The sequence below is a fragment of the Nicotiana tomentosiformis genome, chromosome 9, assembly GCF_000390325.3.
Source record: "Nicotiana tomentosiformis chromosome 9, ASM39032v3, whole genome shotgun sequence".
Classification (NCBI taxonomy): Eukaryota; Viridiplantae; Streptophyta; class Magnoliopsida; order Solanales; family Solanaceae; genus Nicotiana; species Nicotiana tomentosiformis.
This window is the reverse complement of record NC_090820.1, coordinates 99,278-117,430: the sequence shown is the minus strand read 5'-3', so window position 1 is coordinate 117,430 and position 18,153 is coordinate 99,278. Positions and strand designations below refer to the sequence as shown.

The window sequence follows — 18,153 nt, the reverse complement described above, 5'->3', positions numbered from 1 at the left end:
ATATTAATACGATAAATATATTTTTTTGTTACTCATTAAATTAAATTAAATTTTATCTTGTGTGACTATTTCTAAAAAGAATTCTTTTATATTTAAATTTATCAAAAATATTTTTAAGTATTATTTATTTACATAACTTTTTAAAATAAATTTAAAGGATAAATACCATTACGTTATCTCTATTCTCCTAATTATACATTACTTTTTGTTCTATAATATATATTTTTTATTTAGTGTTTATCTATAATATTTTCATTTTTATTTTTATAATTAGTTAAGATAGGACACTATATTGTATCTTTCGAAAATATTTACTTTCTTTCTATTCAACAAAAGAATTTTATTTATTATCTTTCTATTCAAACAAAAAAAAAATATCTTTCAATTTAAATTAAATATTATTACAAATGTTATCCTAAATTCCCAAATGTCTTAATAATGGCTTGTCACTTGACTTAACCACATGGCGAATTATTTTTCTTTTAATATTTTTATTTTTATTATTATTATTATTATTATTATTATTACTACTACAACTACTATTCTAACTTTTTTTTATATTCAAATTCAAAAGAATCTTATTTACTGTCTTTCCATTCAAATTCAAAAAAAAAAAATCTTATCTTTCATTTTAAATTAAATATTATTACAATTTAAAGAAAGGTCTTAAATTACTAAGAGCCCATTTGGATTGACTTAAAAAGTGACTTTTCAGTAGAAATAACTTTTAAGCCAAAAAGCAATAAGTTGGGGTTGCCCAACTTCTTACTTTTGGCTTATTTTAAGCAGTGTTTAACTTATTTTAAACACTTTTTTGACTTTGTCAAACACCGAAAAAAACTAAAAAGAGCTTAAAAGCTGATTTGACCAGCTTAAAAGTCAATCCAAACGCCCTCTAAGTAGCTTTATAATAGCTTGTCACTTAGCTTAACTATATCACAGATTATTCTCCTTTTAATACAATATAGATTTATCATGTCTTTAATTCCACAGTATACAATGTCCATCTAGTTCATATAGTACCATCTCTTCTCGTGATATCATGGGTAAGTTCTTATCATTCTAATATATTTTTAAACTATGTATAGGAAAATAAGTAATTATTAATAATTAAAATTAGATAAAATAATAAGACCACGTTAAGAATGAATATAGTCGCATGTGTCATGTTTGAAATCACCTATTATATTTCTTAAATCTCTTAATACCCTATTATCTTGTAATCTGTTTTTTGAAAAATATTTTAAAATTGAGATATCAACATACTTAAACAATTTTTCTAAGAAAAATTAAATTTGTCAAAATATTTGAAGGTTGTGAAGTAAAAAAAGATATGATTTTTTATGTGGAACGTCTTTAACTTTACAGTAGGAAAATATTCTTCCAAGGCTTCATGTAGTTTGAAAAAAATGAGTTGTCAATCGATTTGACTTGCTTAAGTATGGGCTAATCGCCTAAGTATATTTAAAATAGCATATTCACTAATTTAAGTTGCCTATACTTATACACAGTAGGTGATCTTTACAATCACTAATCATTTTATTTGGGCTATTAACTATATAGGGGACATCTTCGTTTAATAGGCGATCTGATTGCAAATGACATACTAATTAAATTCAATAACATAAATGAATTCTAAAAACATCTCTATATCAATGTTTACGAATTTATTCACCTATTCTTCATACATTATTTCATCCCTGATAACAATCACCTTCAATATTAACTTGGAGGATAGAGCTATGATTTTAACTTTTACACACATATATTTATCTCTCATTGTGTCAACACATGCTATCTGTCACGACCCAAACTAATCATGTCATGATGGCGCCTATCGTGGAACTAGACAAGCCGACTCATTTCCAAAACAAATCGATATTTTTATTTCAAACATAATTTCAAGGCTATTTAACATAAAAATCTTCGTAAAGGAATTCAAATCAAAATAAAAGTGCGGAAAAGAAAAGCCCGACATCGGAGTGTCACTAGTCATGAGCATCTACTACAATTTGTCTGACAATATCGAGACTAACATAGTCTGGAAAATAGCTAAATACAACTAAAGGAAGATAAGAGGGAGAAGAGCAGGGTTGCGATCGTCAGGCAGCTACCTTGCTATCCCCGAAAACATCTGCAACCGGAATAGTCAACAACAGCTACCATGTCCAGATACACCTGGATCTGCACACAAGATGCAGGGAGTAACGTGAGTACGCAAACTCAATAAGTAACAGCAGTAAATAAAGGCTGAGAAGTAGTGACGACCTAGATGCAAGTATAGTTCATATCACAAAAATTCTGTAAAGTACATCATGCTTTAAAAACCAGTGTTTGAATCAAATTAGCTCTTTTAAATCCAGTTCCAGTAAAATCATTTAAAGACATCTTTCAATAGTTTTCAAACAAAGGCTCAATGCAAAGGTGAACAAAAATAATAAAATCATAATCAGCCCTTCGGGCAATATCACTCATATATAGCCCCTCGGGAAAACCTCACAATCACTCGTATACAGACCCTCGGGCAAACCTCACCATCACTCGGGCCTCCCAGTCACTCAGCACTCGGCACTCGCACTCAATAGGTACCTGCGCTCACTGGGGGTGTATACAGACTCCGGAGGGGCTCCTTCAGCCCAAGCGCTATATCAAGCCAATCATGGCATAAATCAATGAGGTCCTCGGCCTATATCAAACATGCTGTGGCATGCAACCCGATCCCATAAATATCCTCACAAATCAGGCCCTCGGCCTCACTCAGTCATAAACCTCTCGAGCCTCCCGGGCTCTCAGAAAAATAAAATATTCAACCCAAACAATATTTATATGATGCATCAAAATAGAGTAATAGAGACTGAGTTATGCTGTAAATATGTATAAACATGACTAAGTATAGATTTTTAATCAAAAACAATGAGAGGATAGCAAGAAAAGATCTCTAAGGGTCCAAACAACACTGGCATAAGGCCTAAACATGGCATCCAGCCTGATTTAAAGAAATTCTTTCTAAAACAAATAAGAATCATATAGTTTCAACTAAATATTCAACTTTACAGTTGATACGGGACAGACCAAATCACAATCTCCAACGGTGCACGCCCACACGCTCGTCACCTAGCATGTGCGCTACCTCCAAATAGTAGAATGATACAAAACTCCGGATCATACCCTCATGACCAGATTTACAATCGTTACTTACCTCAATCCGAGCAAATCTCTACTACGCAATGCCCTTGCCTATCGAATCGGCCTCCGAGCATCCCGAATCTAGCCACAAGTAATACAATACGATCAAAATAGGCTAAAGGGATCAATTCCACAAGAAAAATACCAAATTATAGCCAAAATTCGAAATCGGTCCAAACCCGGCCTCCGGGCCCACGTCTCGAAATCTGACAAAAGGCACAAAACCCGAAATTCCATTCACTCACGAGTCTAGTCATACCAAATTTACTCAAATCCGACAACAAAATCCCCTTCAAAACCTCAAAATTCTATCTCAAGAACTCTTCCACTTTTCCCCCAATTATTTCACCCCAAATCACAATTTAGATGATAAAAATCAAGATATAATCATGGAATTTAACCAAAACCAAGTGAGAAACACTTACCCCAATCAACTCCGCGAAAATCCCTTCAAGAATCGCCCAAATCCGTGATCTCTAGCTCAAAATATGAAAAATGAGTTCAAACCCTCGATTTGAATTTAACACTGCCTGCCCAGATTTTACCCTTCGCGAACGCGACCGTCCTCTCGCGTTCGCGTAGGCCAACTTGACTGCCTCACCATTTTACTCTTCGCAAACGCGAACGCGACCACCACCTCGCGAACGCATAGAATAAGGACTTGGGGTCCCAACTGCCTCACTCCTCTTCGCGAACGCGACCCTTCTCCCGTGTTCGCGATGCACACGCAGACCACACCTTCGCGTTCGCATCCTCTCCTTCACGAACGCGTAGAACAAAAATTCACCACTCACAAAACACTCTTCGCGAACGCGAGAGCCCACTCGCGATCGCGAAAGAGGAAACCAGAAGAATGTAGCAGCAGATATCAGCAATATCACTAAGTCCAGGAATGATTCGTTAACCACCCGAAACTCACCCGAGGCCCTCGGGACCTCAACCAAACATACCAACGTATCCCATAACCTCATACGAACTTAGTCGAACCTTCAAATCACCTTCAATAACACCAAAAACACGAATTACACACAGATTCAAGCCAAATGAACTTAGAAATTTTTGAATTCCACAAACGACGCTGAAACCTACCAAAACACGTCCGAATGACCTTAATATTTTCACACACGTCTGAAATGACGCCACGAACCTACTCTAACTTCCAGAAATCCAATCTGATTCCGATATCAAAATTTTCACTACCGGCCAAAATCGCCAAAATTCTAACTTTTGCCAATTCAAGCTTAATTCCACTACAGAACCCCAAATCACATTCCGGATGCGCTCCTAAGTCCGAAATCACCTAACGGAGCTAACAGAACCATCAAAATTTAAATCCGAGATTGTTTACACATAGGTCAACATCCAGTTGACTTTTCCAACTTAAGCTTCTAATAAAGAGACTAAGTGTCCCAATTCACTCCGAAACCACTCCGGACCCAAACTAACTAACCCGATATATCATAATATAGCTGAAAAGCACAAAAGGAAGCAGAAATGGGGAAAATGGGGCTATAACTCTCGAAACGACCGGTCGGGTCGTTACATCCTCCCCTTCTGAAATAATCGTTTGCCCTCGAACGGGTCTAGAAACATACCCGGAGTCTCAAATAGGTGTGGATATCTGTTCTGTATCTCCCGCTCGGTCTCCTAGGTGGCCTCCTCCACAATTTGACCCTTCCACTGCACCTTCACTGAAGCTATGTCTTTTGACCTCAACTTTCAAACCTGCCGATCCAAAATAGCCACCGGCTCCACATCATAAGTCATATCACCCTCCAACTGAACCGTGCTGAAGTCCAAAACTTGGGACGGATCGCCAACATACTTCCGGAGCATGGAAACATGAAACAGTGGATGCACACTCGACAAGCTGGGTGGCAAGGCAAGCTTATAAGCCATCTCCCATATCCTCTGAAGCACCTCAAAAAGCCCAATGAACCGGGGGCTAAACTTGCCCCTCTTCCCAAGGGTGATACCTTCAGCAAAACCTTCTTCCCAACCATAAAAGACACATCACAGACCTTCCTATCCGCATAACACTTCTGCCTAGACTGCGCCGTGCGAAGCCGCTCCTGAATCAATTTCACCTTATCTAATGCATCCTGGACCAAGTCTGTACCTAAGAGCCTAGCCTCACCCATCTCAAACCATCCTATTGGAGATCTACACCTCCTCCCATATAAAGCCTCGTACGGAGCCATCTGAATGCTCGACTGATAACTGTTGTTATATGCAAACTCCGTGAGCGACAGAAACTGATCCCATGAACCCCCAAAGTCAATGACACAAGCGCGCAACATGTCCTCCAATATCTGAATAGTGCGCCCGGACTGCCCGTCCGTCTGAGGGTGAAAAGATATGCTCAACTCAACTTGAGTACTCAACTCCCGCTGCACGACCCTCCAAAACTGCGACGTAAACTGAGTGCCCCTATCTGAAATGATGGAAACTGGGACACCATGCAGGCAAACAATCTCTCGGATGTAAATCTCAACCAACCGCTCTGAAGAGTAAGTAGTGCCAACTGGAATAAAGTGCGCGAACTTGGTCAGCCGATCCACAATAACCCAAATAGCATCGAACTTCCTCGAAGTCCATGGGAGCCCAACTACGAAGTCCATGATGATCCGCTCCCACTTCCACTCTGGGATCTCTAACCTCTGAAGCAAGCCACCCAGTCTCTGATGTTCATACTTAACCTGCTGACAGTTGAGACACCGAGCCACAAACCCAAATATATCCTTCTTCATCCGCCTCTACCATTAGTGCTGCCTCAAATCCCGGTACATCTTCGCGGCACCCGGATGGATAGAATACCGCGAGCCGTGGGCCTCCTCAAGAATGAACTCCCGAAGCCTATCTACATTAGGCATACATATACGGCCCTGCATCCTCAACACACCGTCATCACCAATAGTCACATCCCTAGCATCACCTCTCCGAACCCTGTCTGAAGAACGAGCAAGTGGGGGTCATCATACTGACGCTCCCTGATACGGTCATAAAGAGAAGACCAGGAAACCATGCAAGCCAACACCCGACTCGGCTCTGAAATATCCAATCTCACAAGCTGGCCCGCTAAGGCCTGAACATCCAATGCCAAAGGTCTCTCTGCTGCCGGAAGATATGCTAAACTCCCCAAACTCTCCGCCTGGCGACTCAAAGCATCGGCCACTACATTGGCCTTCCCCGGATGGTACAAAATAGTGATATCATAGTCCTTAAGAAGCTCCAACCATCTCCGCTAACGCAAATTAAGATCCTTCTGCTTAAATAGATGTTGCAGACTCCGGTGATCAGTATAGATCTCACAATGAACCCCATACAAATAATGACGCCAAATCTTCAAGGCGTGAACAATGGCTGTTAACTCAAGATCATGGACAAGATAGTTCTTCTCATGGGTCTTCAACTGGCGAGAGGCATATGCAATCACCCTACCCTCCTGTATCAGAACACAACCAATACTACCCTCGAGGCATCACAATACACGGTGTAAGAACCTGAAGTTGATGGCAGAATTAACATTGGAGTTATGGTCAAAGCAGTCTTGAGCTTCTGAAAGCTCCCCTCACACTCATCCGACCACCTAAATGGAGCACCCTTCAGGTTTAATCTGGTCAAGGGCGATGCAATAGATGAAAATTCCTCCATAAAGCGACGGTAATAGCCCGCCAAACCAATGAAGCTCCTAATCTCCGTGGCTGAGGATGGTCTAGGCCAACTCTGCACCGCCTCTATCTTCTTCGGATCCACCTGAATACCCTCACTGGTCACCACGTGCCCCAAGAATGCTACTGATCCGAGCCAAAACTCACACTTGGAGAACTTTGCATAAAGTTTCTCCTCCCTCAATCTCTGTAATACAATCCTCATATGCTGAGCATGCTCCTCCTGGCTACGAGAGTACACTAGTCATCAATGAATATAATAATGAATGAGTCCAAATAAGGCTGGAATACACTGTTCATCAGATGCATAAATGTTGTTGGGGCATTGTTCAGCCCAAAAGACATCACCAAGAACTCAAAATGGCCATAACGGGTCCTGAAAGCTATCTTAAGAATATCCGAATCCCGAATCTTCAGCTGGTGATACCCGGACCTCAAATCAATCTTGGATAACACCCTCACTCCCTGAAGCTGGTCAAATAAATCATCAATACGAGTCAAATGATACTTGTTCTTGACCGTGACCTTGTTCAACTGCCTGTAATCAATGCACATCCTTATGGAACCATCCTTCTTCTTTACAAATAGAACTGGTGCACCCCAAGGTGACATACTAGGCCGAATAAACCCCTTATCAAGGAGTTCCTGAAGTTATTCCTTCAACTCCTTCAACTCCGTAGGTGCCATACGATACGGTGGAATAGAAATGGGCTGAGTTCCCGGCACCAAATTAATACCAAAGTCAATATCCATGTCAGGCGGCATGCCCGACAGGTCTGCAGGAAACACATCCGAAAAATCATGTACCACCGGAACAGAATCAATGGCAGGAGTCTCTACACTAACACCTCTCACAAAAGCCAAATAACATAGACAACCCTTCTCAACCATCCGCTGAGCCTTCAAATATGAGATCACAATACTAGGTACATAGTCTACAGAACCGCTCCACTCAACCCTAAAAAATCCCGGCATCGCCAACGTCACAGTCTTAGCGTGACAATCTAGAACAACATGACATGTATATAACCAATCCATATCCAATATCACATCAAAGTCAACCATGCTGAGCAACAAAAGGTCTACTCGGGTCTCCAGACCCCCAATAGTCACCACACATGACTGATATACACGGTCCACAATAATAGTATCGCCCACAGGAGTAGATACATAAATATATGAAACTAAAGACTCACGGGGCATAAACAAAAAACGAGCGAAATACAAGGAAACATATGAATAAGTGGAACCAGGGTCAAATAATACAGAGGCATCTCTGTGAAAAACTGAGACAATACCTGTAATCACAGCATTTGAAGTGATAACATCTGGTCTGGCAGGGAGGGCATAGAAACGAGCCTGGCCACCCCCTGATCTGCCGTCCCCTCTAGGGCGACCCCTAGTTGACTGACCTCCACCCCAAGCTGACTGGGCGTGTGGTAAAGTAACTGGTGCTGAAGTCGATGGCTGACTCCTCTACTGAGATAGACCTCCTCAAGACGAGGACACTGCCTCCACATATGCCCAAACTCCCCACACTCAAAACAACTCCCTAGTGCTGGTGGCAGGGACTGAAGGGAACCCCTAGCACAGGGATAACTGGTAGAAGAACCTGGCATGGAGGAGCCTTGAACTGATGGAGAACGAGACTAAATCTAGACTGGGAGGGCACTAAGTGATGAGTGTCCCTGATGAGAACTGTGAGAACTATGGCCCAATGATGCACGAAGGTGAACTGGGCGGGCTGGCTGAGCATGCCTGAATGGACGGACTCTTTCGTGCTGGAACTGACCCCCATAAGGAGCACCACTAAATCCTCCATGCCCTCGAGGCCTCTTAGCCTCCCTCTCAACCCTCTCCTGACCGCGAACCATCTCAATCTGTCGAGCAATGTTGACAACCTCATCAAAATTAGCACCAGATACTCTCTCTCTCTGGTCATAAGCAACCGAAGCTGAAAACCGAGGCCATCTATAAACCTCATGATCCTCTCTAGGTATGTGGGAACCAACTAGATCGCTTGACGGGACAACTCGGAGAACCGCATCTCATACTGTGTCACAGACATTTCACCCTGGTGAAGCTGCTTAAGCTGTCTGCGCCGCTCCTCTCTGCAGGACTAAGGCATGAACTTCTACAAAAAGACCATGGAGAACTACTGCCAAGTAAGGGGTGCTGCGCCAACATGCCTACGCCTCTCTTAAGTCTTCCACTATCTGAGTGCAGCCCCCGAAAACTGAAAAGTAGTGAATAAGACCCCACAAGTCTCCAGAATACCAGCTGTACGGATTATCCTCCGACACCTGTCCAAGAAGTCCTGGGCATCTTCTCTCTCTGTGCCACTAAAAGGTGGAGGCTGGAGTCTCCCAAACCTCTCCAACCTACGCTGATCATCCTTAGGCATAGCAGGAACCACATAGTCCTGAGCAGCTGCAACCGACTAGGCTGGTGGTGCCCCCGGTGTCGGGAGTCCCTGAACAACCTGATCGGGTGTGCGAGCGACGGGAGTTTGAGTGCCTCCCCCGGCCTGAGAAGTGGCTGCGGCCGTCGAAATAGAGACCGCCTGAGCAAGGCCGGTACACGATGCCAGAATCTGAGCTAGGGTCTCCTGAAGGCTTAGAATCACAATAGGCACATGCGATGCCTGAGCTGGTGCATCAACAACTGGAATCTGATTCTGATCTGGGGTAACTGGTGGGTATGCAGGTACTACCCCAGCTGCTGTGCGGGCTGCACCTCTACCCCTACCACGGCCTCGGCCTCTGGCGGCCCTGGCTGGTGGTACTGATGGCTGGTCCTCCCGTCCGGTAGTACGAGTCCTCACCATCTATGAGAGAATGAAACAACAGAAGTTTAGTTACTAGAATCAACATATTCACACGACAAAAATTCAAGAATATGAGATTTTCTAAAGGTTCTGCAGCCTCTCGAAGATAAGTACAGACGTCTCTGTACCGATCCTCAAGACTCTATTAAACCCGCTCATGACTCGTAAGACCTATGTAACTTAGGCTCTGATACCAACTTGTCATGACCCAAACTAACCCTGTTATGATGGCGCCTATCGTGAACCTAGGCAAGCCGACTCATTTCTAAAACAAACCGATATTTTTATTTCAAAGATAATTTCAAGGCTATTTAACATAAAAACCTTCGTAAAGGAGTTCAAATCAAAACAAAAGTGCGGAAAAGAAAAGCCCGACATCAGGGTGTCACTAGTCATGAGCATCTACTACAATTTGTCTGACAATATTGAGACTAACATAGTCTGAAAAATAGCTAAATATAACTAAAAGGAAGATAAGAGGGAGAAGAGCAGGGCTGCGATCGCCAGCAGCTACCTTGATATCCCTGAGAAAATCTGCAACCACAATAGTCAACAGCCGCTACCGTGTCCAGATACACCTGGATCTGCACAAAAGGTGCAGGGAGTAACGTGAGTACGCCAACTCAATAAGTAACAACAGTTAATAAAGGCTGAGAAGTAGTGACGAGCTAGATGCAAGTATAATTCATATCAAAAAAATTTCGTAAAGTACATCATGCTTTAAAAACTAGTGTTTGAATCAAATCAGCTCTTTTAAATCCAGTTCCAGTAAAATCATTTAAAGACATCTTTCAACAGTTTTCAAATAAAGGCTCAATGCAAAGGTGAGCAAAAATAATGAAATCATAATCAGCCCCTCGGGCAACATCACTCATATACAGCCCATCGGGCAAACCTCACAATCACTCGTATACAGCCCATCGGACAGACCTCACCATCACTCGTGCCTCCCAGTCACTCAGCACTCGGCACTCGCACTCAGTAGGTACCTGCGCTTACTGGAGGTGTATACAGACTATGGAGGTGCTCCTTCAGCCCAAGCGCTATATCAAGCCAATCATGGCATAAATCAATGAGGTCCTCGGCCTATATCAAACATGTTGCGGCATGCAGCCCGATCCCATAAATATCCTCACAAATCAGGCCCTCGGCCTCACTCAGTCATAAACCTCTCTAGCCTTTCGGGCTCTCATAAAAATAAAGTATTCAACCCAAACAACATTTATATGATGCATCAAAATAGAGTAATAGAGACTGAGTTATGCTGTAAATATGTATAAACATGACTGAGTATAGATTTTTAATCAAAAACAATGAGAGGATAGCAAGAAAAGGCCTCTAAGGGTCCAAACAACACTGGCATAAGGCCTAAACATGGCATCCAGCCCGATTTAAAGAAATTCTTTCTAAATCACATAAGAATCATATAGTTTCAACTAAATATTCAACTTTACAGTTGATACGGGATGGACCAAGTCACAATCCCCAACGGTGCACACCCACACGCCCGTCATCTAACATGTGCGCCACCTTCAAATAGTAGAATGATACAAAATTTCGGAGTTTCATACCCTCATGACCAGATTTACAATCGTTACTTACCTCAATCCGAGCAAATCTCTACTCCGCAATGCCCTTACCTCTCGAATCGGCCTCCGAGCGTCCCTAATCTAGTCACAAGCAATACAATACGATCAGAATAGGCTAAAGGCATCAATTCCACAAGAAAAATACCAAATTATAGCCAAAATCCAAAATCGGCCCAAAATCGGCCCCCGGGCCCACATCTCGAAATCCGACAAAAGTCACAAAATCCGAAATCTCATTCACTCACGAGTCTAGTCATACCAAATTTACTCAAATCCGACAACAAAATCCCTTTCAAAACCTCAAAATTCCATCTCAAGAACTCTTCCACTTTTCCCCTAATATTTTTACCCCAAATCACAATTTAGATGATAAAAATCAAATATAATTATGAAATTTAACCAAAACCAAGTGAGAAACACTTACCCTAACAACTTCGCGAAAATCCCTTTAAGAATCGCCCAAATCCGTGATCTCTAGCTCAAAATATGAAAAATGAGCTCAAACCCTCGATTTGAATTTAACACTGCCTGCCCAGATTTTACCCTTCGCGAACGCGACCGTCCTCTCACGTTCGCGTAGGCCAACTTGACTGCCTCACCATTTTACTCTTCGCGAATGCGACACATGCCTCGCGAACGCGATGCTTACTAGCTCAGACCTTCGCGAACGTGACTACTGCCTCGCGAATGCGTAGAACAGAGACCTGGGGTCCCCAACTGCCTCACTCCTCTTCGCGAACGCGACCCTTCTCCCGCGTTCGCGATGCACACGCAGACCACACCTTCGCGTTCGCGTCCTCCTCTTCGCGAACACGTAGAACAAAAATTCACCACTCACAAAACACTTTTCGCGAACGCGAGAGCCCACTCGCGATCGCGAAAGAGGAAACCAGAAGAATGCAGCGGCAGATATCAACAATCTCACCAAGGCCAAGAATGATCCGTTAACCACCCGAACTCACCCGAGGCCCTCGGGACCTTAACCAAACATACCAACACATCCCATAACCTCATACGAACTTAGTCGAACCTTCAAATTACCTTCAATAACACCAAAAATATGAATTACACACGGATTCAAGCCAAATAAACTTAGAAATTTTCGAGAACGCCAAACAACACTGAAACCTATCAAACCACCTCCGAATAACTTCAAATTTTGCACACAAGTCTGAAATGACACCACAAACTTACTCCAACTTCCGAAAATCCAATCTAACCCTGATATCAAAATTTTCGCTGCCGGCTAAAATCGCCAAAATTCTAACTTTCGCCAATTCAAGCCTAATTCCACTACGGACCTCCAATTCACATTCCGGACGCGCTCCTAAGTCCAAAATCACCTAACAGAGATAACAGAATCATCAAAATTCAAATTCGAGGTCGTTTACACATAAGTCAACATCCGGTTGACTTTTCCGACTTAAGCTTCTAATAAAGAGACTAAATGTCCCAATTCACTCCGAAACCACTCCGGACCCAAACCAACTAACCTGATATATCATAGTATAGTTGAAAAGCACAAAAGGAAGTAGAAATGGGGAAAACGGGACTATAACTCTCGAAACGATCGGCCGGGTCGTTACACTATCAAAATACATTAAACAACGTTAAGATTGTTTATTTCATAGTAAATAAATTTTGATGATCGTAAATATATATGGGCGATCTCGACATAACACATAGGCGATCCAATATGCTAAATTTCAGAAATATTATAAATTGCATCTTTTCTACCCATCAAAATTTAAATAAAAAAATGCTAATCAAATGCACATTCAACCCAAAATAGCAACCATGAATCGCTAACTCCAACTTTGGAGAACTTTGACCATGAATTCTGAAGCTGAGAATCGTTTTCAACCCAGGAGCAGGTTCATCAATCGTAATAATTGCCAAAATAATTTAGTAAGAATTTCATTCTTGGCCCCTTTTACCTGTTCTTGAAATTGGTTTTCTCCCAAAAATGACAGCAAAAAAAAAAAGAGAGAGAGAGAAGAAAGAGCAAACAACTAATTGCAAATAACATATGGAACTTGTTAAATTAATTTTTGATTTTTACAATATTACCCTTCTTTTTTTTATTAATTTCAATAAGATACATATTGACATGTAAGTTGGTGCCCATAGAAACTAAATTTTTTAATTTAACTTGTCATGTATTTCTATTACTACTATTTATAGAGGGCCATTTAACTAATTCACCCCTCTATTTGCTTGTTTTGCTTAGTCAAGCATTTTATTCTTTCACGATAATTTGCCGAATGAGATAGAAAATGGATAAATGTTAGACGAGGAGATGGAAACAAAGTATATCATCCAAATAATTCCCACCATTATTTAAAATTTACATTATAATTTTAGTATAACTTATTTACAGATTAACAATATCTAACAATCCCTAAATATTATACGTTTAGCAGTAAGGAATCTTGAAATTAAAGTGCTTGATTGAAGTTTTCGTCAAACTTACTTTGACTATTTCTTTCTAATATTCTAAGTCAAACTAGCTAAAGACAACCATTAACTTGCCTTGCTTTTACCCCCTTTGTTCGACGAACCGTTTTCACATGTATGAAAATATTTAGCTTGGAACTCAGGGGCGTATCTATAGCCTATAATATGGGGCACGCGAACTCATGGTCCCTCCGTCAAATTAGATATTTTATATACATATTTTTTAGAATTTGTCCAGTATTATGTATTAGCACCCATGCTCGATAAAGGTTGAATGATGCACTTGGTTCAATACTTAATTATTTTCCCTCCTTTTTAGTGGTGCACCTATGTTCTCGAAATCCTAGATCTACCTCTGTAATGGAATCCGGTCCGTTAATTCAATTAACTTGAGACTTTTATAGGAACCTACAAACTTAAAATCTTAGATTCGCCTATGACCCACAGGTTGTATATCTAATAAACCAGAAAAGCTGAAGTGTTTTCCACACTCCTCTGAATTGGACGGAGAACAATAAAAGTAGTTTCTTAATCATACGTATTACTCAAATCGTAAGCAGAATTACTTTGTTTAACCTTATACTCTAATTAAGAGGGAAAAGATCATATCCATCCCACCTTTAACCCGGTGGTCTACATATTTAATTTGGACACACCATTCCATTATGACACCCAAAAAAAAATTTATCTTCACGCTCAAGAAAGAAAGAAAACCTAAAAAATGAAAAAAAGAAAAAAAGAAAAAAATGACAATGAAGATCATGAAATGAAAAAAAAAAAAAGAAATAAGAAACTTACATTAAAAAAATAGAAGAAAAAGGTAGAGAAAATATATTGCCACTAAAACCTAGAGGATCCACTAGCTTGGGAAGCCATAGCAAGCTCAAATTGTTTAATGGAAATTGAATTAGGAAAAGAAAGTAATTCAGGTGCTTTTGAATTTTCCCAGCCTTTAACAGGATTAATTATTTTTGTAGATCCATCATATCCTATGTGAGTTACATGTTTCACATCTGTTGGATTCCCTATTTCCATCTCCATTTCCACTTCTTCAATCTCTTCTTTATACACTGCAGGAGGAAAAAAAATACATGATAATCAAAGACGGATTCAAAATATAAAGCTTATAAATTCCTACGGCGATTTCAAATAAGTTATATATGTAAGCTTGAATCCCTATCTTTTTACTAAAATTTGATCTTATATGTAAAGTTTTAATAACGTTGATTGATGTATTCTCGTAATAGAAGTGACGTATTGATGAGTTGAGTCAAGTTTGCGTGAGTAAAAAACAGGTCAAATCAATAAAGGGATCATGATTCAAATCATCCAAAGTTTGTTTGGTCAAAATAAATTGAATCAAATAACAAGTCATAACTCAACTCGTCAAACATGAGACAATTCTAGCTAATGGTCATAGATTTGTTTTTTTTAAATAAAACATGAAAGGTATAACATATTTTTTACTAAATTATTAGCTTACGGTCATTCAACTTCACATAATTCTAGTGATTCTGTATTTTTGAGTTGGGTTGTATTTCCATTGAATTAAACTATTTTTGACCTGATATTATGTCAACAAATGGGTCACCATCTAATTTTCTTAACTTTGGCGTGTTAGACGAGTTATTATCTATGGCATTCTTTTCAATCTACATTTGCTAATTAACACAATGCAAATAATAATCAACACAATACATTAGCGAAGTTATATCTCCTTTATATCTTGGATTTAAATGATTAGTGACACTACATTTTTTTTTAAATTATCATATTATCTTAAAACTAACTTAACTTTCTGTTTGTAATATAAATGTGGATTAATGACTTAATTAGAAAATAGCGTAAATAGTACATTTGAATAAACAAGCAAATAGTGTAAGTACTAGCTTAAATCAACACAGTGCGCGATAGAATACTTACCAAGTAATTGAGAGAAGCCTTTGAAACTCCTTTTCAACATGTGCACACCTTGAGAAAATTGTCGTCTGGCCAAAAATCCCCCAAAGCCATTTATTTTCACTTTTGATGAACTCTCTTCTCCTACTTGTCTTTCTTAATAACATCCAAACAAACAATATTAATAATACATATTATAAAATCATAAGCATTTATTCACTCTTGTCGAACCTATTGCTTTCTGCTCGTACTATGTATACATATGCACTAACAAAAAATAAAAAATTTGAAATTAGCTAATATGTCATTAAATCGCTCGTAGCTAGCAAAAATTCTTGATAATCTGTTGCTTATCTGTCGCTAAGTATGATTAATGACAGAATATTTTATTTAACTACAAAATTTGCATGTTACTAATTCCTATTTTTTTTTAGTAGTAATGCTAATGTATAGCAATTATAAAATCATACGTAGTTATTCTGTACTCACTAACTCTACATCCTGGATTCACGTGTATGTTTAGTAAGTTTAACATGGAAGTAATTTTCAATCCAAACCAAGGAACTCCATTCACTAAACGTACAAAACATAATTGAACAAATTAACTCAAAGAAAGTAAAAGAAATTACATACTTGTTGGAACTTGACTTAATACTGAACTTTTAGTATTTTCTTCAGGCTGGCTGATGCTGGATTTTGCCACTGCAACACTTGACTCAGAACCACACCTTAAAGAGAACGGAAACACCACAAACTTCTCCATTGATCTATCCTTCATATTTTCTTGCACTTATATTAGAAAAGAGTAATACCAAAATGGAAAAAAGAAAGAGAAATACAAATCAAAGAAACTATGAATAGTTGAAGAGATAAAGAGAGAGATATTAGGAGATAACAATTGGCTTAGTAAAGAAGATAGAATGATTTTAGATGTAGAAGAAGATGTAAGAGTAAGACACACATGACACAACCAATGAAGAAGGTTGGTGGAATGAGACATATGAGAGATTGAGACAAGCCAAAAAAGAGAATAATATGTGGGGATAGAGTAGTAGTTAGGTTGTTAAACTGTAGCAAAGACATGACTAATTTTGGCTGATTAGTTGTCCATTTTAAGAAATATAAACATAGAGCCCACAAACCAACTCAACCTCCTTAGTCCTTTTCCCATCTCTTTCGTGCTCCAAATGCAACTATTCCCCCTCGTGAATATGGTCCATTTTGTCCAACATGCAAAAGAGAAACATCCATTTTTATATACAATTTACTAACCCCCCCCCCCCCAACCAAAGGTTAGATCTCATCAGTGAGGAAATTTCTCATTTTATCTTTAATAATGAACTTTTATTTTGTCATACAAATAAGGACAGATCAAACTCATGACTTATAAGTTCATTCGAAACTAATAGTTTTGGTTCAGACATTGTATATATACTAAAATATTTACTTAATAAGTATAAATAATAAATTTTGAATTCAGTAAATCAAACGGATTCAGTAAAGCAAATGTGATATAATAGAATTCCGAACTTGAACTCATAATTTTCGAATCTTGTTGGAGCGTCACTGCAAAAAACGGGGGTAATTGCGGTAGCCAAATATGCATATAACGGCGGTTCAGAACCGCCGTAATTGTCACTAATGGCGGCTTACAAACCCGCCATAATCTTTTCCACCAAAAGGTATAATACGGCCGCAATATGTAGATAAAACCGCCGCAATATGCATTGTTAAAAATGGATGTTTACTTTGCTGATTGTGACGGTTAGTAACCACCGTAATTGTTGTCTTTCATATTATAGGCAGAAACTGTCCAGTTTATACTGTCATAATTGTAATATTTTTTATATTAATTTTTTAATTTCACATTTAGATCTTTTTTACTGCATAAAATCCATCATAATATGTAATCAAACACCCATCATAATAATTAACATAAATTATAGAGAATTAGATAAGCAAGATATCCATCGTATTAAAACATAAATGCCCAAAATCCATATCATCCAAGATTCAAGTTTAAACTGTAGAGAGTTATTCACCAATTACAACACAAAAAAACGTAGTTCATCTTAACAATGATTACTAATTGTCATTTGCTCCGTTTTCATTATTACTTTCGTCAAAGGATCTTCTTGGCCCGGTTGGTGACAGAACGCCATCTCCTAAATTGGGCCTGCATAAAAATAACTACTAATTAGTAGTCTCAAACTAAGCAGCCAGTGCTAATTAGAAATACTCAAGGAATTCAATGGTCATGGATACCCCTTTTTTGTTAAAATAAATAACAGATTATAAAAAAAAAGATATTTTCCAAAATAGAGGAAAATATCTTGCAAAGTGCTACTGCAAACACAATTTCTTCATATTTATTTGGGACAAGGAGGTCGGGTTCTGTGTATAAACATTCCAAATACTTCAACTATATACAGTTTAACCCTTCAGATACGGGTTCGGCTGAACCAGTAATTTTTGTCCCAACCCTATATTTATCTTAAAACAATTATTGAATTATTTACAAATT

General features: G+C 39.1%; 1 protein-coding gene across 1 annotated transcript; it reads right to left on the bottom strand.

The window, feature by feature from the left end:
* Positions 1-14,283: 14,283 nt before the first annotated feature.
* Positions 14,284-16,547, bottom strand: LOC104095930 (CRIB domain-containing protein RIC4-like). The gene is made up of 3 exons (XM_009602179.4): positions 16,263-16,547; positions 15,654-15,785; positions 14,284-14,800 (listed from the first exon to the last, which is right to left on the bottom strand). The coding sequence occupies exons 1-3, from the start codon at positions 16,405-16,407 to the stop codon at positions 14,571-14,573; spliced, it is 507 nt and encodes a 168-aa protein (XP_009600474.1). The 5' UTR covers positions 16,408-16,547; the 3' UTR covers positions 14,284-14,570.
* Positions 16,548-18,153: the final 1,606 nt, after the last annotated feature.

Bases quoted from the DNA above. Each gene is read 5' to 3' on its own strand.
- LOC104095930 (XM_009602179.4), bottom strand. From the start codon at position 16,407: ATGAAGGATAGATCAATGGAGAAGTTTGTGGTGTTTCCGTTCTCTTTA. The intron at 15,786-16,262 runs GTATGTAATTTC...GATGTTATTAAG, and splicing joins ATTAAGTCAAGTTCCAACAA to AAAGACAAGTAGGAGAAGAG. The intron at 14,801-15,653 runs GTAAGTATTCTA...TTCCTCCTGCAG, and splicing joins AGGCTTCTCTCAATTACTTG to TGTATAAAGAAGAGATTGAA.